Source organism: Balaenoptera borealis (assembly GCF_965194805.1).
Source record: "Balaenoptera borealis genome assembly, chromosome: 14".
Lineage (NCBI taxonomy): Eukaryota > Metazoa > Chordata > Mammalia > Artiodactyla > Balaenopteridae > Balaenoptera > Balaenoptera borealis.
The window spans coordinates 6,893,998-6,917,686 of NC_138875.1; the positions used below are offsets into that span (position 1 = coordinate 6,893,998).

The 23,689-nt window shown below is 41.4% G+C and overlaps 1 protein-coding gene across 1 annotated transcript in view; it reads right to left on the reverse strand.

Moving 5' to 3' along the window:
* The window catches only part of LOC309611186 (uncharacterized protein), a 792,706-nt gene that overhangs the window by 705,376 nt on the left and 63,641 nt on the right, over window positions 1-23,689 (reverse strand). The window contains exon 5 of the mRNA XM_082355316.1: window positions 9,780-9,885. Within this exon, the coding sequence (XP_082211442.1) occupies window positions 9,780-9,885 (106 nt within the window). The remainder of the gene's footprint in view (window positions 1-9,779; window positions 9,886-23,689) is intronic.

Sequence of the window (23,689 nt, forward strand, 5' to 3'; positions counted from 1 at the left end):
AGGCTCTTCTTTTTCATCTTTTCTTGACATTTTGCTCCCAAAATTAGCTTTTCAATGAGAAAATCGCAGTGAGTCATACCAAAGCTAGTTAAAGGTGAGGCAAATGCCTGAGACTGAAATTCAGTTGATTCCACTTTGCTGTGCTGATGGTGCTTGGTAATTGGACATTGGAATTAGAACCACTGTGACCTTTCACAATGAGAAGGAAAAAAGCTCCATTCAATTTGCTGGAATTTTGTCTATATTTAAAGCACTTTTTTTGAATGAAGTAATTTACTCTTCTTCTTAAATTAGCAATAGGAAGCAGCCTGTTTTTCATGTTGCTCTGTGCATTTGTTCAATCATTCTAGTTCTTAGACCAATAAAAGCCAATCTGTTTCTTGCTTTCTTATCACCTCTCCCTCCATGACCAACTTCCCACCTCTGCCCCTCCCATGCCCACTGTTTCTGGAAGTTACTAGCATGACTTACCTTCCCTCCCATTGCTGTTTCCACCCAACTCTTTTTTCTTTTTTTAAATTTTTTGGCCAAGCCAAGCAGCATGCGGGATCTTAGTTCCCCAACCAGGGATCCAACCCGTGCCCCCTGCAGTGGAAGCACAGAGTCTTAACCACTGGACCGCCAGGGAAGTCCCTCCACCCAACTCTTAGAGTTGCTCCTCTCCAGATGCAGTCTTCCTTCTATTTCTTCCTCTAGTGCCATGTCTTCAGTGGCATATGAGCATATATTGCTTAGGGTTATTGTTTGAAAGTGGGGTGAGGAAGGAGACATGCAGTTCCTGGTTCCGGTTATGTACCGAAAGCAAGAACAGATTCCTATTTCTTCCTCCATAGCACTTCGTTGCTCTCGTATAGCTTGTCCTTTCTATTTATTTATTTCATCATTTAACAAATATTTATTGGCTGCTGCTATACATTCAGCCATATTCAAGAAAGAGAAGAAAGAGAACTGGCCAGTGGATTATCAACATGGAAGTAGCAGCCTCCCATCATTCACAAAGGCATACGGACAAAAAAGAGACACTGTCCCTGTGACTGTTTCTCTTCTAAGTAGTTTAAAAAACCTAAGTTCTTTTCATCAGGCCCCGGGATTTCATGTATTTCGTATTTTTAAACACTTCTTAGAAAGCGCTTTTAAATATTGGATTTAAGTTTTTAAAAAAAATCAAAGCTGTCTAGCACAAATCACACTGTGGATTCTTCCCTCATATATGAAATTGGATTATTAAAAATCAGCAAAATTGAGGGACAATAAGGGAAGGAGAGTTCATAAAAATAGTTAAGATATATTAACCAGTAGGATAAGATTAATTTGCTTTCCATGGAGAGTAGCGGGGTGCAAGAGACTGATTATAATGTAAATTGGCTTTTTTTAGCATCACCTGATTCCCTCCTTTCTCCCAGCAGCTGCTAATGGAGTCACTGCCCTACTCCTCCATGCCTGGTCCTCACAGGATGTGAGGTCCATAAAGAATAAAGCCCCGACATGGGGGGGTGGGGAAGGGAGAGAGCTGTGGGTATAGTTTCAGTTGTATAAAAGATGAAAAAGTCCTAGCCATCTGTTGCACAAAAATGTGAATACACTTAAAAATGGTTTAGATGGTAATTTTATATTATGTGAATTTTACCACAACTTAAATAAATAAATAAGCAAGCAAGCAAAGCTTATACTAATTAGAAGACCCAAAGTTTCATAAAGTTCTAGAAATTTCTTTCAAAGATTTTTCTTCATAAAAGAATACAGTCATCACAGACTATAAATCAGGGATGCAAAATCTTATAGTTCAAAAGTCAGAAGGTCACAGATAGTATATTAAATGTTCTATTAAAGACAGAGGTGGGGCTTCCCTGGTGGCGCAGGGGTTGAGAATCTGCCTGCTAATGCAGGGGACACGGGTTCGAGCTCTGGTCTGGGAAGATCCCACATGCCGCAGAGCAGCTAGGCCCGTGAGCCACAATTACTGAGCCTGCGCGTCTGGAGCCTGTGCTCCGCAGCAAGAGAGGCCGCGATGGTTAGAGGCTCGCGCACCGCGGTGAAGAGTGGCCCCCACTTGCCGCAACTGGAGAAAGCCCTCGCACAGAAACGAAGACCCAACACAGCCAAAAATAAATAAATAAATAAATAAATAAATAAAATCCTAAACTTAAAAAAAAAAAAAAAAAAAAAAAGACAGAGGTTACGGTAGGTGTTATAGCTAATTATACTAAAACAATAGGGCAAATCCAAAGCACTTCTTAGAGTAACTAGAGCTAGATAATACAAGTTGAAGTATCTTTAAAATCTTAAAAACTTATCACTTAAAAAACTATGGCCCAGATGAGAAAGAAAATGACGATAGAAGTTTAAGGAACCTGATACCTACTGCTTCTAGAAGAAATTCTATTGTTTCTCAGAATATACATTCAAAACACATGCAAACCCAACATGATCTTTAAATACACATAAGCATGCTTGCTCACACACACACACACACACACACACACACACACACAGATAAGTCCTGGGCTTCTAAATTAATTGCCCTAGATCTGATTATTTCTACAGCTAAGCAGTCACTGAGTAAAATACGTACTATAGTCTAAGCAAAACTATATTTTAAATGATCTCTGAATGACCGCCTAATCTATATTATTCAAATAAGGCAAAAGCTTGACAGACAGATGGAAAAGTGGTCATAGTGATAGGAAAGTAAGATGATGACCCAAAGGAAGAAGTTGTCAGGCAGCATTTTTAATGTCAGTGTCATGAGAACACCAAAATACCAAGAGTTAGAGCAAAGCTCAAAACCAGATGTTCCTCTCATGTAAAATGGGTTAATTCTGATTTTTATTGCTCTGAATTAAAACATGGAGGGTTTTTTTTTTTTAAAAAGAGATGTAAAGCCTAGGGTAGCCGTCCTTGCTGAGTCTATACCTCTCATATATGAATTTATCATTCAAACAACTTAATTTTCAAATAATTTCACACAGAATTTAAGTGGATGTGAGCTTATAAGGTATTGCACAAGATATACATTTTAGTAGTTAGTGAAAAAGTCTGAGTTCAAATAAAGATAAAAGGAATACTATACCTTGAGATAACAATAACAACAATTAAAAATACTTCAGTCTTGAAAAAGTGTATTTTAGAATTAAATTACTTAAATGTTTAAAGACAAGTCGGGTGCAAGGGTTTGGTGCAGACTGTTGCCACTAATTTAGTGGTCACTGTTAATAACGTGTGCTCGAACCCTACGTGAACCTGAGGCCCAGTGCACTCCAAGCCACAGACTTCATCCCTAAATTTAATAACGAAGACCAGTTCCCCCGCCTTACACAGGCAGAACCAACAGATACAGCAGGAGAGAGGAGTAATTAAATCAACAACTTGAAAACCGAAGTAAAATATTGTTTATAAGTCAAATTTAGCCTCATCTTGTCCTTGAGATTTTTAAACTATTTAGAATGATGAAATGCCTAGAAACGCCACCAGGGGGAGCTGTTGGTAAACCAACAAGAGCCCTTTCGTGGCCACGCAGGTAACACAAGGAAACAATCTTCCCATTTCCACCCTACTGGGATATCAGGATGAACTTGGACAATTCACAAAGGAGGGGAGAGATTTTAAAATAGGATGTGTTCAAGAACATGTATCCAGAAATAGAGCATCACGCATAAAAACAGGCAAACTGAAGGGAATACCAGGCCTTTACTTCCCTTATCTTATTTTCTCATCACAGATTTAGTCATTTAAAAACAGGCAGTCTTTGCTTCTTTTCAACAGAGCCTTACACTTGAGATATATTTACTCTTCCTTCTCTTTGGGGAACAATCCACTTTAAAAACAGCTGGAAAGCTGAGTATCCTGGGGGAGGGAGTCTTTCATGGGGACCCCTGGCCCGCACCAGCCAGGCTCCAATTACCCTGCACATCATTTCAGTTCAAAGTGCTGTCTTTTACCATTACATTCTCAAGGACTAAGTGAAAAACAAAAGCAAACAAACAAAAACCGAAGGTTTAAACTGCAAATCGAGTTCTGAAAGTCTGAGTCAGGCTTTGTTGTGCTCAGAATTAATTCCACTATTCCTAACCTGCCCTGAAGTGAAGTCACCAAAGAAAGAATCGCTGAAACTTGAGGACTAAAAGTTATAAGGCTCATTATGATTTAGCTTTAAAGCTTTCCCAGGAGTGACGATACAAAAGCGAAGCTTCTCTCACAGTGCTAAGGTTTTGTCTTTTTTTTTAAATAAATTTATTTATTTATTTTTGGCTGTGTTGGGTCTTCGTTGCTGCACGTGGGCTTTCTCTAGTTGCGGTGCACGGGCTCCTCCTTGCGGTGGCTTCTCTTGTTGTGGCTCACGGGCTCTAGGCACGTGGGCTCAGTAGTTGTGGCTCGCGGGCTTAGTTGCTCCGCGGCATGTGGGATCTTCCCGGACCAGGGCTGGAACCCGTGTCCCCTGCATTGGCAGGCGGATTCTTAACACTGCACCACCAGGGAAGTCCCAAGGTTTTGTCTTTTTAATAAAAGCATTTATTTGATTGATAAGACCTGTGATACCTTGATTTGATTATTTTTCAAGAATTATTTTCAAAATGAGCCACAAAAAATTGTTTTCTTCAGTCTTGTTAGCCTTAACCTACTATCCCCAAATCAACTGCAATTTACCTATTTTAGCTGCTTCATTTCTTTTCCTCCTACTGCTGTGAACTTTAGTGGACTGAGTATGAATCAAATAATAATAAAGTAAAATGGGTGACAAGGCTGAGCATGTAGTAGAAGCTCAATAATTATGGGTTCCTGCCCCAGAACTTCCAGCACGCTTCCTTGTTTGTGTGTAGGGACACCACTCATGTGCTTACACCCAAGAATGGCTTTGTCCATAGATGTCAGTTACCTTTCTGTGGCTGTGATGTAGAAGTCCAAGGGCAGCTCTTGCATCCATTCTGATGCCAGCCATTCCCTCCTGAGCACTTTCTTACATACTGCTCTGTGAGAGGCACTGAGGGGCAGCAGATGGTGTAGAAAGCATGGTCGTGAAGCACCAATAGTTGAAATGAAACCAAGCCTTGTGAAACATACAGCTGCAAGTCTGGAGAGCGTGTCATCAAATACGACAGCGATGGACACAAGGCAGCATGGCATGGAAAGAATGTGTGCTGTGTAGTTAGACAAACCCTGCAGTGGGCTGAATCGTGTTCTCCAAAAAGAGATGCTCATGTCCCCAAATCCGGGTACCTGGGAGCGTGCCCTTATTTGGAAATTGGGTCTTTGTACTTGTGATGAAGTTAAGGGTCTTGAGAGGAGGTCACCCTAAACCCAGTGACTGGTGTCCTTACAAGAGAAAGGACAGGGAGCAAGGACAGAGAAGAGAAGGTCGTGTGGACATGAAGGTAGACATCAGAGTGATGCGACTACAAGCCGAGGAATGCAAGGCTTGCTGGCAACTATTGGTACGTGAAGCTGGGAGACACAGAGGCATGGAGCAGACTCTCCTGCAGTCTCCAGGAGCCTTTCAACACCTTGACTTCAGACTTGTCGCCTCCAGCACTCTGAGACAATAAACCTGTTGTTTAAGCCACCCAGGTTGTCATGATTTGTTACAGCAGCCCAAGGAAACTGATACAACTGACATGAGTTCACATCCGTTCCGCCCCAGTTTCCGTGGCCCTCTCTAAACGAAGGTTCATAATACTCATCTCGCAGAGAGATCTAAACCCAATTTAGACTTGGTGTTATGCACACTCCACCTCTTACAACCTCTGCAACCTTGGGAATGAGACTTAACACCTTGTTTCTCAGTTTCCGCACATACAATGGGGATGAAGATAGAAACCACCCTGCAGGGCTAGTTTGAGGATTACAGGAGATTTTGCACAGAAAGCACAGGTGCAGAGAGCAACACCTGCACAAAGAGGCCCTCCAAAAATGTAAGACCTGTCGTTACGGTGGTTGCCATGGGAACTGACTGAACAGGAAGATGACTAAGGTTTGAGACAACAGGAAACTCTAACCAGGAAGAAAACATGCAGGGGACCTAGAAGCAATGGTCCCATTTGGACGGGTCACAGAGCAAGAAGGGGATGCTAGGTTAGATCCAAGGTGTGGGCAGCTCCGGAATATAAGCAAAGAAAGAACGGAACTGAAGGAGCGTCTGCACAGGGGTCCCTGAGAGCCCCGGGGCTGACTTGAGAAGAAGATTGGACAGCTTCTTCCTGACGCTGAAGTTAAAATTCACTAGAAATCCTAGGGACAGTTTAGAAGTGATACACTGTGAAATAAGTGTATGGAAATCTTTGAGTGAGGAAATAACCCCTAAAAAAGGATGATGAAGAAGGATTAGTCCAGTGGGCTAGACTAGAACAGTGTTCTGCGAACCTCGTGTAGCGAAGGGCTGGTTTATTTCCAGCCTAAGAAGGGTTACTATAAAAGACAATAAAATACAACAAAAATAGGTGTCGAGAACGTGGAATAAAGAAAGGCAATGACTACCCCCAAAACCCAATTTTTTTGTTATCAGATTCAAACATACACAAAATTACTCTGTCAAATGATCATGAACATTTTGAAATTCTTACTCTCAGTTGCAGCCTGACGTTATCGCAGACCCAGAAGGAACAGCTGATCCTCAGACAACACGTGGAGTAGTTCTTCCGAGGAGTGGCGCGTGAGCGAAGAATGGGCAGCGGAAGAGGAGAAACAGAGGGCAGACCAGTGGGTGCCAGAGGCAGGGGGTGGGGATGGATGAAATGAGTGAAGGGGACTTCCAGCTGTAAATAAATGTCCTAGGGACGTACTGTACAGCATGGTGACTAGAGTTAATAATACTGTAATGCCTATGTGACAGTCACTAAGAGACTAAATCTTAGAAGTTCTCATCACAAGAAAAAAAATTCTGTAACTACGGATGGTGACGGCTGTTAACTAGACATTGTGATGATCATTTCACAGTGTGTACAAATAGTGAATCATGATGTTGTCCACCTGAAATTAATATAACGTTGTATGTTGATTATGCCTCAATTTTTTTAAAAAAAGGGTGTTAAAATCAAGAGAAGGCGCTCAGGGGGCTACTGTCATCTTCAAGGAAGCTGAAGACAAAGGTGGTGAAAATGCAAGTGAGGAAGAGACTCAGACACAAGGTATTTTGAAAAGTAAATTGATGGGGCGTAAGAATAATGAACTTTAGCTAACTAAAGAAGAGCTGACTCCAAGGTTTCCATGAGATAAATTAAGACTGACCCATTTATTGAATGGAAGGAATAGGAGAAAAGTGCAGTAAATGGGGAAAATAACCACATACTTAGAGCGACCAGACTCCAAATACCATACCTCCTGCACTTTGAGGCTCTACAGCCCCGCACTTGCCCCACAAGTGACAGAAGAGGGTCTCTTCTTCACTGTTGCCTTGGTGAGCGAGAATTATAGATTGACCATACCATCACGGTTAAGTTAAAATAAACTTTGTGGCTTGAAAATAAAAATTTCCATGATAGAGAAATTATTAGAAGGAAAACTTGGTAAAGAAAGGTAAACTTGGTTTAAAAAAGAAGAAGAAAGACAAAAGAAAAAAAGAAAAGAAAAGAAAAGAAAAACTGTTTAATAAGACTCCCTGGCCACAGGAGGTCAGTGTTGCTTCGAAGCAAAATTACCCTAAGTCCCTTTGGGGGTTTAAAGGGCTTACAAGAAATGACTACATTTTCTTCTAAAAGAATGTTAATTTCAATATCTCTGATTTTTAGACTTACTGACTGACAGATGGTTACAGCATGTTAAAAAAAAGTCAACTTGTTAAAAATATATGTTTCATGCAAAAATTAGCTTGGATCCTCCTCATTCAAAAGCAATAAGAGAAATTAAGGGAGGGGAGAAATATATGTATAAAAAATACATGCATCCCCTCAAATATGTATCTATAGGTATATAGATATATATTCAATCTCACCCAGAGCTCAGTGCCAAAGAAAAGGAAAAAACCATGTCTTTAATTACTCTGTAACCGAAGAGGTCAGGCACACACTCATAACATCTCTTGGTAAAAATACAAAAATAAAAAAATAAATGCTCTACTGCAGACAATAAACGCAGAAATTAGTATTGGCAGAAACATTTGCAATGTCTTCATTCTAAGATTAGGAGAGTTGAACAAAGTAATGTAAGAGTGAAGAAGAATAGAGATCACCTCTAACAGAGGGACAAAAAATTACAATGAACTTGTCGGGGAAATCCCACTGGGATGATTGGGCCCAGTTTGGGGATACGTCGTGTAATTTTGATTCATCCATGTTGCCCAAGTTCCACGCTTATCTGAAACATTTGGGTATTCATTCATGCACTGCTCTGGACAAAAACAGAGAGATCCCAGCCCTCATGGAGCTGTGTTAAATGAGCAAACAAATGTGTGAAAATACAATTACACATAGTGATAAAGGCTCAGAAAGAAAAGAGCAGAGCGACCAGACAAGACCTCTAGGAGGAAGTGACATTTAAGCAGACACCCGAAGACCATTCAGGCCAAGAGTTATGAGTCAGCATTTTGGGTCACAGACGCCAAAGCCAGCGTGGATAGTCCACAGTGAGTGAGAAGGAAAGAAAATCCTAGGTCTGAAGAAGTTCAGATGTATCCCAAGTGCAATGGGAAACCAGTGAATGAGAAGAATCATGATCCCATTTGCATTTACAGGGAAAAAAATCATTTGGCTGCTGTATAAATGGATGGGGTGGGGATTTAGCGAGAGCAGAAGCAGGGAGACTCAGATGTGGTTAGGAATTTGGGTGGTAGTCCGGGAAGACCATGTCTGAGAAGATGGAGAGAAGGAAACAGGTTCTAGACATTTGGAGGGAGAATCAGCAGGTCTTATCGGGGATCAGATCGGGGGGGCAGGGGGCAGTATTTCTCTTAACTGTATGCTTATGCCTCTACAGCTGCAACTTAATTTTATTGTTTCTACAAAGAAATACTAACCTTTCCTCTTAAAAGTAGAATTATTAAATTTTCACTGATTATACAAAGAAGTAGCAAATAATCATATATCGTTGATTGTTTTGATTTATGTACATAAAATAATACCAATTGAATGCCATGACTTTTTAATGCCAATGGAAGCAAAACTATATTCAGCCAAATGCTTTTAAAATTTAATAAAGATGAAAAGATGATTATTCCCTTGCAATTCTGATTTGATATCCATTGTTCAAAGTCTCTGTTGATTTTTTTTTCTCTTAGAAATATTCATGGGAAATGAATATGTTGAATCCAAAAATATTCATCCACAAATCTATAAATTATAGTCACATTTAATTTCTATTCTATGGGAACATTTTCAGTAACATGCAGGCACTGTGATAAGAGTATCTATGTCAGCCAGACAACTAACAGGAAGAATGATGGGCCTGTGGATACATCTAAATCGTATTAAAAGAACAAGGACTAACGTACACTAAATGGGCAAAGCTTTATCCTAAATTAGTTCTGGAGTTTCTAATGAAAACGGAGATTACCTAGGCAAGCTGGTTGCCATCTGGCAGAACTGGACCAGCCACCCTTGTGAGTAGAATCCTAAGGGAATAGATTTCAAAAGATGTTAGTTGCCAGGCGGAGACTGCAGGAGGCTACAGGTGTAGGGGTTTGGGAAATATTTTTAAATTACAGAGCATAATGCTAAAAAGGCAGTTAACTCTAACGGCTATAATTCTCCTGTAAAAGAGTTTAGCACAAACAGACAGGTAGTTACTGGGTAATCTCTGCTAAACGCCAGAAGTATGTTCAGATCCGCACATTTAAGCTCGGGACACGCACTTACCTGGATCCTTTCCGGTAAGACTCTCCTGTGTCGCTACCTTATCCCGATCATTGTCTCTTTTCCAAGGAACAGCCCAAAGACTTTTCACACCTCTCTTTTGCGATTGCTGTAGGAACAAATCAGGATAATGGTTGTAAAGGGCTTTGAAAAGATAAAAACAGCAATACAATGCACGACAGGGTTATATAATCAGTTATGATTTCCTTTTATGATTCACCTGTTACATTTTATCGTAACTATAGGCTTTATCTAAGTAGAGTATAAGTATCATACATTTATAATTATACATTTTATATTACGTAACAGGATTACATTGTTTGTTAGTCTTCAACAAGGAAATGAATCCTAAAATCTCCTTAAAAATTTTTTTTTAACTATAGCTATGTTGGTTTCATCCCAAATCTTGAAATCTGATTTTCTCAGGATGGATTCGAGGCATATGTATTTTTACATCTCTCTCGGTGATTCTGATGTGCACCCCAGCTTCAGAATCTCTGCATTGCTTTGACGAATATCAGGTTAGAGTACGATTGTGGCAATCAAATAAAATTTATTTTAATGTATATATTTAAACTGAGATTAAAAAAAATAGCAATCCTTATAAGTTAGCAAGGTAAGAAATGCAAATAATCTGCCAATTAACCCACATGTGGATTATGTAGGTTCACGGTGGATTTCATTTGGGTTTTTCACAGCAGTAGTACATGAGCTATTTCTCTGCTCGTCCTGCGCTGGTTACTGCAGGATCGGTCTCTCTTAAAATTGCAAATCTCCAGAAGGCGTCTGTCTCGCAGGTAATCAAGAACAGATCCCCGAGCTGCCAGCGTGGTGACTTCCTCAGCTCTGGCTCCCTTCCTACGCATGGTGCTATATGAAGCGCCTTGATGCCATCGGTACATGGCAGCGATGCCATGTAGGAATCCCGGAGCGCCAGTGCCCCGCGTGCCGAGTCCTCCCTGCGCCAAAGTCACTGCCTGGCTGAGACCTCACCAGCATCACCGAGATGTCAGCATGCTGCGCCCTCGGCACACACACGCTGTGCTGGCCAATGACGCCGTGAGCGCGCGCGTGCGCGCACACACACACACACGCACGCACACACACACACACGCACACACACACACACCCTCTAGGTCACACATCTAGGTTGGTTCCCCAAAGTGCTTCCTTATGCCCCCAATGCCACTCCCAGATCTGTAAAATTAGCCTCTCTACTTTTGGTCCCCAGACGTGAGACCCTCACCTGGTGGAGGGTGTGTGTGGAGAAGGCAGGAGAGGACCCGAGATTAATGGATGAGGACGGGGGTGAGGGACCGTTGGCAGCTGCATTAGAAATTCTCTCGTTTACAAATCTGGGGTGTCTCTATCCCACCAAGTTTGACTCAAATCTCTTCTCCCTTATTTTCTGGAGCTGCCCATCAAAAAGGCTGCTCCCATGGGTCTGGCAGAAATGCTTGAATTCTAGCTGGACCACAATTTAGGGGCATGCAGTGACCTCCTAATATCCTTCCCAGAGTCCTCTGTTTGCTCTGGAAGGGAAATCTGACAGACTAGTAATACTGTAAGGAAAATTATAGAAAAGCCAATTTTATGTACAATTAAACATATAATTTAGTCTGCGTTTGCAAAGAGCTGTTCCAATATTTATCTTTTATTCTTCATAAAAATCTAATAAATCTATAGCATTATTTCTTCCCCTCCCTCCTCCACCCAAGCACAAGTTTGTTACAGAGTCAAACAATTCTGACCAGTCCTCTGGAAAACAATCCAGCCCCATACTGGTGCATTAAGCAAGCATGTCGTTAAAGCCTTGTTTGTCAAAGCTGATCTTTTCCAAGGTGACCGTGTCCCCAGCTCCAGGAATGCACCCACTTCAGACATTGCTGGTCAAGCAAAGCCTCTGTACTTGTCCCTGATCGATGTAGAACAAACTCCAGGATGACACTCCATCCAAGCAGGATGAGGGATGGTGAGGCTTCGACTGCAGGTGAGCAGCAGAAATGCCTCGGACCCTGAAGAGCTGACTGCCTCAAAAGTTTTGAATCAGGCTTAGCCAATGACATAATTAGCATTTCCTTTAGGAAGAAGCGAGAGAGCTATAATTTGGTTTGGTAACTCCCTCATCTGGTCAAGTAAGATGCAAACATCTACTCTCAAAGAGCTATTGTTTTCAATTCTTTCTTTTGAGATAATTTCAGCCTTACAGAAAAGTTGTAAAACTAGTACAGAGAATAACCACAGAGCCTCAAGGAGATTCCCAAATATTGACATTTTATCACGATTGCTCCCTCAGTCTCTCTCTGTCTTAAGCACAGTATTTTTTTTCTGAAGCGTTGGAAAGTGAGTGGCAGACATAATAACCCCCTCTTCCCAAATACCTGCCTTACCACATTGCAATTATCAAAAGCAGGAAATCAGCATTGATATACTACCAGTATCTATCCTATAGATCTTATAACAAGTTTGCCAGTCCTACCACTAATGTCCTATGTAGCAAAAGAAAAGGAGACAGAATTTTAAGGCTTTTAGGTGAGGTCACAGTGGCTCCGAGATTCTTTCTGGTAACAAGGTAGCATAAGAATTGTTAGGGCTCAGTACACAGTAGTCCTGGTCTAAAATACTCCTTGGTATTTAGACCTTGAAACCTGCTGCTATCTTCTCAATTGAAGAGTAAGAAGTGAAGAACCAGAATGTTGATTATGTGCCTTTTTTTTAAATGAAGTATAGTTGCTGTACAATGTTATGTAAGTTACAGGTGTACAATATAGTGATTTGCAATTTTTAAAGGTTATACTCCATTTAAAGTTGTTATAAAATATTGGCTATATTCCCTGTGTTGTGCAATATATCCTTGTAGCTTATTTTATACCTAATAGTTTGTACCTCTTAACCCCCTACCCTGATACTGCCCTTTCCCCCTTCCCTCTCCCCACTGGTAACCACCAGCCCGTTCTCTATATCATGAGTCTTCTTCTCCTTTGTCATATTCACTAGTTTGTTGCATTCTTTAGACTCCACATACAAGTAATATCATACAGCATCTGTCCTTCTCTGTCTGACCCACTTCACGCAGCATAATGCCCTCCAAGTCCATCCATGTTGCTGCAAATGGCAAAATTGCATTCCTTTTTTATGGCTGAATAGTATTCCATTGTATGTATATACCATAACTTCTTTATCCATTCATCTGTTGATGGACACTTAGGTTGCTTCCACATCTTGGCAATTTTAAATAAGGCTGCTATGAACTTTGGGGTGCATGTATCTTTTTGAATTAGTGTCTTTTTTTCAGATATATACACAGGAGTGGAATTGCTGGGTCATATGGTAGTTCTATTCCTTTTTTTTTTTTTTGAGAAACTTCCATACTGTTTTCCACAGCGGCTGCACCAATTTACATTCCCACCCACAGTGCACGGGATTCCCTTTTCCCCACGCCCTCTCCAGCATTTGTCATTTGTGTTCTTCTTGAGGACGGCCATTCTGACAGGTGTAAGGCAATATCTCATTGTGGTTTTGATTTGCATTTTCCCAATGATCAGTGATACTGAACATCCTTTCATGTACCTGTTGGCCATCTGCGTTTCCCCTTTGGAAACATGTCTATTCGGTTCTTCTACCCATCTTCTAATTGTTTCCTTTTTTTTGATGTTGAGTCATATGATCTGTTTACATATGTTGGATATTAACCCCTTATCGGTCATATAATTTGCAAATATCTTCTCCCATTCAGTAGGTTGTTCTCTTGTCTTGTTGATGGTTTCCTTTGCTGGGCAAAAGCTTTTAAATTTAATTAGGTCTCACTTGTTTATTTTTGCTTTTATTTCTTTTGCATTAGGAGACAGATCCAAAAAATATTGCTACAATTTACGTCAAAGAGTGCTCCACCTGTGTTCTCTGCTAGGAGTTTTATGGTTTCAGATCTTACATTTAGGTCTTTAGTCCATTTTGAGTTTATCTCCTTTTATTTCTTCTCTGTTTCTCTTCTGAGCAGCTTAATTCAACAACTCCTACCGACTGCCTGATACACCCAAGACACTATCTTTGGTTCAGGAGGATACAAAGTTTTATAAGATGCAGTCTCAATACCCATGAATCAAAATGTTATTAAACAATCAGTAGCTAAGTGGAAATAAAACAGATCCTATGATAAACCATAATGGAAAAGAATATTAAAAAATGTATATGTATGTATAACTGAATCACTGTGTTGTACAGTAGAAATTAACACAACATTGTAAATTAACTATACTTCAATTTAAAAACAAGAAAAAAAGAAAAGGAGGGATATAATAGATTATTGAGGCCCAACTGTTTGGTAGATGCCATGTCAAATGATTCATATGCATATCTCATTTTTCACAAATATGATGACATTGGCATTATTTTCCCTGTTCCATAGATGGGAAATTGAGGCCCATAAAATTGAGAAAGCTGCCCATCAGGTCCATGCAGTGAGACTCAGAGAGGGATCTGAACCGAGGTCTGCCTCCAAAGCCCTTGCTCTGCTCCTCAAAAACGAGGTAGAAACATATCATGTGGAACAGCCGGAAGGGGAAGAGAGAGAGGGAATGAGAAAATGAAAATTAGTGAAGGGGAGGAAGCCTTCCCAGGCCTCAAGGACAAACCTATATTTGAGCACAGACTGACGAGCGGATAGGATTTTGAGGATAAAGATGAAGAAACGGTCCAGACAGAAGCGAAAGCCAGTGGCTTGAAATAGCTGTCGGCAGGGTCCTACGCTTTGACTCAGCTAAACAGCCAGATTAGGTTCTCGTGACAGAGCAGAGGAAATGCGGTTTCTTGAGGAAACACGGTTTCTTAAAAGTTCAAGTCTGCCCCAGGGGCGTCCCAGGGACGACAGAAGCCTGGAAAAGGTAATTCATGCCACTGGGCAAGAAACAGCTTCTCCCCTGGAATCAGTGGTGGGCAAGCTTTCTTTTCACTGTGAAGCTCTTGCTGATTTCTTTTTTCACAAGGAGGACTTGCCCATTTGAGCTAAAGAGTATAAGACGGTACTGGGAGCCCTTTTTCAAATTCTCTCTCTCCTCAGGGTGTGGTCTCTTCAGTGTGGACAGAAGCAAAGAGGCAGGACTTGCCAGACTCCTGCCTGTTGGTCAAGCAACAAACTGCAGTTGCCTTGGAAGCGATCTGGTTGGGGGAACCTCGCTATTTCTGACACAAAGAGATGTTGTCTGTTTACATTTGCATCTTCTAAGGAACTGATGCATAATAGCTTCAGCAGGACATTACATCCTGGACAAAAATCGTATTGATGACACTATCATTGACTGCTGAGAAATTATAGTTAGAAGGAAATTTTGTGTATACTTGTATGTCTATAATAGACGGAATAATTTTATATTGTAAATATTCAAATTATATTACGGACCCAGATCAGCATGTTTTGAAAGATGCTCATTTTGAAGTTTGAAAAGTTATACAGGCCTCAGCTTTAAAAAAAATGGTTTTTTAAGCTCCAACTCACAGTTTAAAATAGTATGGAGAAGGTTTAGGCACCATTAGCCTGTCATGGGCTTAACCACTTCCGCTCTTTTCAGAGACCACGAGAGAGGAGAGCGTCCCGGGCTGCCTTCCCCATCTCGCTTCAGATGCGGAGCACCACGAGCCCACGGTCCCCTCCCACAGCGCAGGGAAATACTCACTTCCCTCCCTCCAAGTTCATGAACACTGTCTACCACTTTTTTCTGGGTAAAGTGCTCACATATTAATGTGATTATCATGAACAACCAGTGGGTATTAAAAAGTCACATGCTGGGGCTTCCCTGGTGGTGCAGTGGTTAAGAATCCGCCTGCCACTGCAGGGGACACGGGTTCGAGCCCTGGTCCGGGAAGATCCCACATACCACAGAGCAACTAAGCCCATGCGCCACAACTACTGAGCCTGCGCTCTAGAGCCCGCGAGCCACAATTACTGAGCCTGAGTGCCACAACTACTGAAGCCCACGTGCCTAGAGCCCGTGCTCCACAAGAGAAGCCCCCGCAATGAGAAGCCCGTGCACCGCAACGGAGAGTGGCCCCCACTCGCCACAACTAGAGAGAGCCTGCACGCAGCAACGAAGACCCACCGCAGCGAAAAATAAATAAATAAAATTAAAAAGTCACATGCTGTTTCATACAGGTAGCCTGAGATCACCATCTCAGTAGGTGCCAAAAAACGATTTTGCTAGAAGCCCTCCTTGCAGTGTTTTGTGTTTTTTGTTTGTTTGTTCTGTTTTGTTTTGTTTTTTGTCTCTGCGTGGCTATGAAGGATCTTATTTCCCCGACCAGGGATCAAACCCGTGCCCCCTGCAGTGGAAGCACAGAGTCCTCACCACTGGACCGCCAGGGAATTCCCAGCAGTGTGTTTCTTCTTACGTGTCTCACCACCACAGTGCAAGGCTGAGAAAAATAAAAAGTTCTCTCCCATGCACTCAACATAGCTTAAGCTATTAACTCACGCTCCCACTTAAGTCAGGGACAAGAATGCCCCACATCAAGGATAACTAATAACACTTCTTTTCTTCAACCTTGTATCAGGCACCTAACCAATGCAGTTAAAGAGAGGAAAAGAAGTAAGTGGTATAAAAAGTGGAAAGTTAGAGATAACAATTCTACAAAATTCCTTATTTGTAGGAAATGTCTCACCATTAAAAATGCAAGCAAGTTACAGTAGAGGATTACTGGACTGAATGTCAATATCATGACATAGTATGAGTGTGTTTCGTGTTTGGTAATTGCAACCATTGTTGCTTTTGTTGTGGTCATCCACTTACAATGCTTGGTGTCAGTTTATTTATCCCTTGTAAAAATAAAATACAGTGTGTGTGTGTGAAAAAAAAAAATGCAAGCAAAACTACTAAAGAGTTCAGCTATGGCTTTAGAATAAACAAGTAATAACCAAGTGCAAAAGTTATTAGGAAAAAAAGGCCCCAAAAGTGGTAGCATACACTGCGAGATGCAAAGGAATAAATCTTAAAAAGTATGGGCAAGACTTTTATGGAGGAAACAATAAACGTCATTGAAGGACACACACAAGAAGGTTTTGAATAATAGAGACATATGCCCTGTCCTTAGATAGAAATACTCATAACTATATCAGACTTGATCTGAAAAAAAGAAACTCCAATTTTTTAAAATCAACAGGGTTTTTCTCATAATTAAACATACATATTTTAAAATTCATAAAGAGTTCAGTATCTTGTAATAACCTATAATGGAAAAAATCTGAAAAATCTGGATCACTTTGCTGTACACCTGAAACTAAGACAATATTATCAATCAACCATAGTTCAATTAAAAAAAAGAAGAAGAAGAAGAGCAAAGAGCCAAGATAATGAAGACATTTCTGAAGAAGAAAAGCTGTAGGAAGGGTGAGATTTGCCTATCTGATAACAGGCACTGTTACAAAAGCATGGCCAATTAGGTGGGGGAACTAGGCAAGCAGCCCAGGGCTTCAGGGAGCCCGGACCCACACTGCTCTTTTCAGTAAATACGAAACAACTGATCCCCCATATGGAAGATATTATAACCATCACTTTCATCATACACAGAAATAATTCAAGGTCTATTAAAAACCTAGGCATGGAAAGCAAATGCATTAAAACATTTAAAAGAAGTATCAGAGCAAGATGCTATGACTAGGGTGGGAAAGGATTTCCTACACAAGATTTATTGAAAAGACCAAATCATAAAGATTAGGCTCCAGGAATTCCTTGGCTTGTAGCTGCTTTTCTCCCACATCTGCCTTAAACTCCATCAGCCTTCTCCTCTCTCTCTCTCTTATAAAGACACTCGCCCCTGGACATAGGACCTGCTGAATAATCCAGGGTCATCACTTCTCCATATCTTTAATTTAATTGCATCGGTAAAGACCCTTTTCCCAAATAAAGCTACATTCACAGGTTCCAGGGGTTAAGATGTGGGCATATCTTTTGGAGGCCACCAGCCAACCCCCTGCAAATACTATCAATAATCTACAGATACGTACCTCAGTAACAAAATGATTTAAACAAAAAACACTCATGGGGGCTTCCCTGGTGGCGCAGTGGTTGAGAGTCTGCCTGCCAGTGCAGGGGACACGGGTTCGAGCCCTGGTCTGGGAGGATCCCACATGCCGCGGAGCGACTGGGCCCGTGGGCCACAATTACTGAGCCTGCGCGTCTGGAGCCTGTGCTCCGCAACAGGAGAGGCCGCGATAGGGAGAGGCCCGCGCACCGCGATGAAGAGTGGCTCCCGCTTGCCGCAACTGGAGAAAGCCCTCGCGCAGAAACGAAGACCCAACACAGCCATAAATAAATAAATAAATAAATAAGTCATTAAAAAAAAAAAAAAAGAATACTATTAGTTGTAACGTTGCCATCACTGTCACACCTAGGTGTAACAGCTTTAAAAAAAAAAAAAAAAAAAAAAACACTCATGGGAATAAGAAACACCACACCCTTCTCTGGGAATGTAAAGGGAGAGGTGGGGATCGGAGAGGGAGACCTTACAGAGGGGCTCAAGTGTGTCTGCAATTGTCCTCATTTTAAACCATGTGAAGTAAATGTGGCCAAACATTGAGCTTTGATAGGAATCAGTGGCCATGCTGGTGGGGGTCATCTTTTTCTCTGTACTTTTCTGTAATTATGAAATATTTCATAAATTAAAAAAATTAAACAATGCAAAGATGTTCTGTTCCTTGGCTCTCTCAGGAATTTGGAGGAGTTACTTTTGACGAGCCCTGGCCCAGCCTTGTCTACCATCTGTTCATTAAGAATCTCTCACACATTCACGACCCCTCTCAGCCCTTGGCAAGCTTGGAGTCAGAACTCTTTCACACTTACCTAACCCACCTCTCAAAACGTATGGTCTTTCCTCCCTACCATTTTGCTCATTTTAGATGCTTTGTTCCTCACTAAGGACACTTCTGCTCTGATAATGACAATATGCTCTCCAAATATCAGAGACTAATCAAAACCATCAAAACTGAACTGTACAAGCAAAAACTGCAAATAAACAACAAGGCTTCCTCGTGATGTTTTTGTGCTTCTACCAAATAACTTAACCTCCCAAGGCTTTAAATTGCATTTTAACTTTTACAAAATGAGTGCTCTGGCCTTCTTCGAGAACGTGCCCGCCTCTCACCACTTTGATGGTCTGAGAGTTATTTCCCTTGGGGTGACCTGACAGTAACCGAATCACTGGCACAATCTCTCTGAAGCACTGTTTTTTCCCCAAATACCCTTTCGATGGCATCACCCCAGCCGAAACTGAGAGGTAAGGTGATTATCCTGGCCACTGCCACCTCCAAAATGGAGTCATTCTTCTTTCTCTACCCATAGAAAATCAAGACTATTCACTGAGATGTAATTTCTGACATTTCAAAAATGCAGCGGCTGAAGGAAAGCTATGATAATTTCTCTTAATCACAGTTTTCCTTTATATTTATCCTTACGGTGGTTTTCTCTCTCTCTCTCTCTCTCTCTCTTCCTCACACATACCCAGGACTAACATTCTATTTTAGGTTATGGGGAGACCAGGGAGTTGCAGAATTATTTCTATGGTTCAATTATAAAAGTAACCTAATCATTTAAAAAATCATAATCTTAAAAAAAATCAAAATCTTTGAGAGTAATCATGATTAACAGCCCAGGCTTTAGAATCAGAATTTTACTTTGATTTAATTTGCTACTCCAGTGTGACATTGAACAAGTCACTTCTCTAAGCCTCAGTTGACAATGTTGAGATAGTAGTTACACCTACCATGAATCTGACATAGGTATTAAAAAATAGTAAATAAGTCCTTGATGTCTCTTAGCTGATATTAATATTAGACCCTCTAAGCCAACTACTGATATTCTTCTTATGCACATTTATTGTTTTTATTGACCTTCCAGAGAAAACCATGGTCCCTGTGCTGTGGACTGCATTGCATGAAAATTATTTCTGAGCGGTGTAACCAATATAAATCTTCTGATGTTTCTTTTTTATAAAGTTGTAGTTAGAGGTCTGTGGGCTTTTGCATTCTGTTTTGTCACAGAACAAAGTATAATCATTGTTTTCAATGGTCCTACAAAGTAGTTACAATCACCACCGTCCTCTGGCTGTGCAATATTTTAGCAAGCAGACACTGCTCAGCATAAGGCAGAAGGCAATAAACTTTTAATGAATGAATTGGCACATTGTCAAAATGTGGGACTACACTTGGAGTAGTAAAAACTATGTCCCTGTAATGTACTAAAAATCTGAAGTGCTTACCTGAGAACACTCTTCAGTGAAAGATATCTGTTTGGGCTTTTACCTGACTATCAATGACCAGTTGTCTATGATTTGGGGAAAATATTATCCTACAAGAAAGAAACTCCCCAGAGCAAAAGCTCCACCTTTAAACAAATGACAAACTAAAGTGTCTCTGTGAAGGATGCATACTGCAAATTTAGAGTAGGGCTTGCAGCGACCTCAACTGAGAGATCTCTACAACATTTTAACAAATATTTTTTTTCTGATTACAAAGTAATACATTTTTTCTGATACAAAGTAGTACTGTGGAAAATGCAGATAATAAAATATCCAAAAATAATATAAATCAAGGGTAACATCACCACCTGGATAGAACCACAATTAAATTTAGCTATTTGTAGAACATTTCAGACTCTTCTGCTGTGTGTGTGCATGTGTGTTTGTATATATATGTATTTTATATTTTTAACTCATTCTTCAGTGTACACAATACAAAACTAGACATTTCTCACTTAACAATGTTGTGTTCATTTCCTATTGTTGCTGTGACAAATTACCACAAACTTGGTGACTAAAACCAACACAAATTTAATATATTAACAGTTCTGGAGGTCAGAAGCTCAACGTGGGTCTCATTGGTCTGAAATCAAGGTATCCGCAGAGCCCTGGACCCCTTCCATGTCCAAACCCAGCAGTGGTCCATTGAGTCTCTTTCACATAGCATCCCTCTACTTTGGACTCTCCTGCCTCCTTCTTTCACCTACAAAGGCCTTTGTGAGTACCCTGGGCCCACTCAGATGATCCAAGATCATCTTCCCCTCTCATGTTTCAACTGAGAACTTAGTCACTTTAGCTTCATCTGCAACCTTAATCCCCTTTACCCAGAAGCACAATACATTCACAGGTCCCAGGGCAGCTGTGGATACCTTTGGGGTGGGGTGGGGCCCATCGTCTGCCTCCCACAAATCTATTCTGAGCACCCTTCTAGTCTTTGAATATTCCTCTATCTGTACTTTCCTTTTTAATCACTACAGTGCACCTTACTGTATGGATGGATACAACGTAAGTCATGGTACTGTTTTGCTACCATAAAGATATTTAAGTTGCTATCATTTGCCATTCCTGGGCAGTAAAAATGATGGGAGTTACAGTTTTAAATAATACTGTATATGTATTTATATATTTCTGGGAGGGCAATGAATGAGTTTCATATCAGCTCCACTTCTACCGCTGGCGTGAGCCAAGGTTCCCCGACGCCCTCACAGACCCTGGCCGTTATCTTTCCTTTCTAATGTCCGCCATATTGGTAAGTGGGAAGTTACTTTCCATTTTTATTTGCCTTTCCTTGGCTTCTACTGAGAGTGAACATGCTTACATACTTATGTTGTTCACCCGAGGTTCCTCACGTGTGACTGCGTGGCTGGGATGAGCAGACTCTGAAGTCGGCCGTGACGTCAGCGACCTTGACACTGAGACTCGGTGGGCGGTCCCTTCGCTCTTACTGAAACCCCTGGACTTGACTCTCCTTCTACCTCCTGCTCACGACATCCTTCAGTCCCCACACTGCTCCTGCTCTGCGGCATCCTGAGATGCGCCCTCTGGGTGTGACACAATTTCTGTGCCCACGGTCACGGGGGCAGCGAGCGCACTTGTTAGCAGGGTGGGGTGGGGAGGTTGCTGGAGCAGTTCCAATGGACTCTTGAGCACTGTCCCCTCTCAGGATGGCTCTTCCGCGTGTGTCACGTGAACTTTGCATCCTTAGGCATTCTACTAGCATGTGGCTGCATGAGCCTCCTTGACATGTGTGACAAAATGAGCTGTTAGGACCGTAATTTTAAACTGAGAGAGAGCTCCTAAGGCCTGAAGTCTAGATTTGCTGGAACTCTCGTCCAGCACATTATAGCCAACACTTATTGTAAAGGTTGTTCTTATGTTTATATAAGTCATTATTATTTAGCACCCTTTGTTTATTGTTCTTGTATGCCTTCCAGAAGAAAAACTCAGTTCCTGTGCAGTGAGCTGTGCTGCACGAATGTGACACAGACCAGTGTAAACAACACCGAGAGAGCATCTTCAGGTGCTCTGCTTTTTAATTTAGGCAGTTAGTACATCCATGGCATTTCTCTAGATTTCAGATTCCCTCATCTCTTTCTCTCCACTTGCATTCATTTAAAGGGAGGGGGATACAGAAACGCAAAGAAAATCAGAAACAAAAACACAGTGAGTCTCTTCATTTGGAACGCAAATGAGGTGTTAAAATAAATGAAAGAATACTGGGCAAAATTCCAGAAAAACGTCAATAATGCCTGGCTGAATTTGAACAAATATCAAAAAGACGCCGAAACTCTTACATCCCAACGAGAGGCAAGCATTTTGCTGTAAGTCAGGAGTTGGAGAAAGTCGGGCTGCAGCCAGGGATGGGGGATGGGGGACAGTCTGGGTCCCCACCCCTCAGCGTTGATGACAGATTGAAATTACAGTGGAGTAATCCTGGTTCAGACACGCAAAGTGGAGCTGGGTGGCCATTGAGGACCGGCTCGTAGACACCTTTCTGCACTGCTGAGAACTTGAATTTTCTGAACCAGAACACAACCTCCCAAGGACACGGCCAGCTGTTTTTGATCAACACCCACCAGCTGCAACGTGTGGCCTCAAGATCCCCCCTTGCAATTATGTAACCCTTTCAGACCCCAACCCCCCTTGCTTAGAAAGCATCCTCATTTCTTGCCAGCTCCAGTGATAATTCTTAACAAACAGCTCATATAAGTAACGGTGGCCTTGCGGGTTTTGTCTTTATATATTCCTCTACTTATTTTGTGATTCAACAGAACACAATTCAGATGCTTCTTGAACCTGTGCTTCCCGGGCTTCAGTCTGAACAAGCCCCAAATACAAACGCCTCTTTCTCTCAATCAGGTCTTCCTTTTTGAAACTGTCAGTTAACAGCATCATCGAGGTTTATTCGGCCCTGAGTTGTGATGAATCATGTTTCTCTGGTTTAGAGGTTTTGTTTCAGAAGCCACCCCACATCTGACCGTTCCTATAAACAGCTTTCAAAAGCTGAAGGAGGCACGGCCTGCCCCGATTTTGTGTTTGTGGATATCCCACCAATATCTGAGTGTCGCCTAATGCTGATTTTCATAATTTCCCTGAAAGAACATATCCCGATAGTCCAGATATGAACTCCAACAGGCCCCTCTGTGCCTCCCAGGGGCGGAACTCAGCGGCCGTGTCATCACCCGCCATACACACCCCCGGGTCCTTATCTTACAAAAGACTGAGAATGACTTCCTCCCAGACTGTTTCCAGAATTAAATAAGTCAATACACATGCAGTGCTTAGAGGAGTGAGCAGTAAATATTAGTTTAGCTAATGGTGGGAACACGTGATAAAGACTTTTGAATATTTGATCTGTCTGTTTAAAAAAAAAAAAAAAGCCACGATTAAAATCAGCAGTTTTTCATATAATTCACCACAGGCAAGAGAGTTTCACTTTGACTTTCCGACGTCACCCACATACCTGAGCTACCTTCAAGATAAAGGTTCTGAAGGTGAAATATTTCCTCTATCTACTTAGCTCTGGCCATAAGCACATATGTGAAACCTTCTGAGTCAGAATTCAGGAAATGGTCTAAATCTGTGATCTCAACCCAATTTATAAGATGGTTGATTTGAATAAATTATTGAGA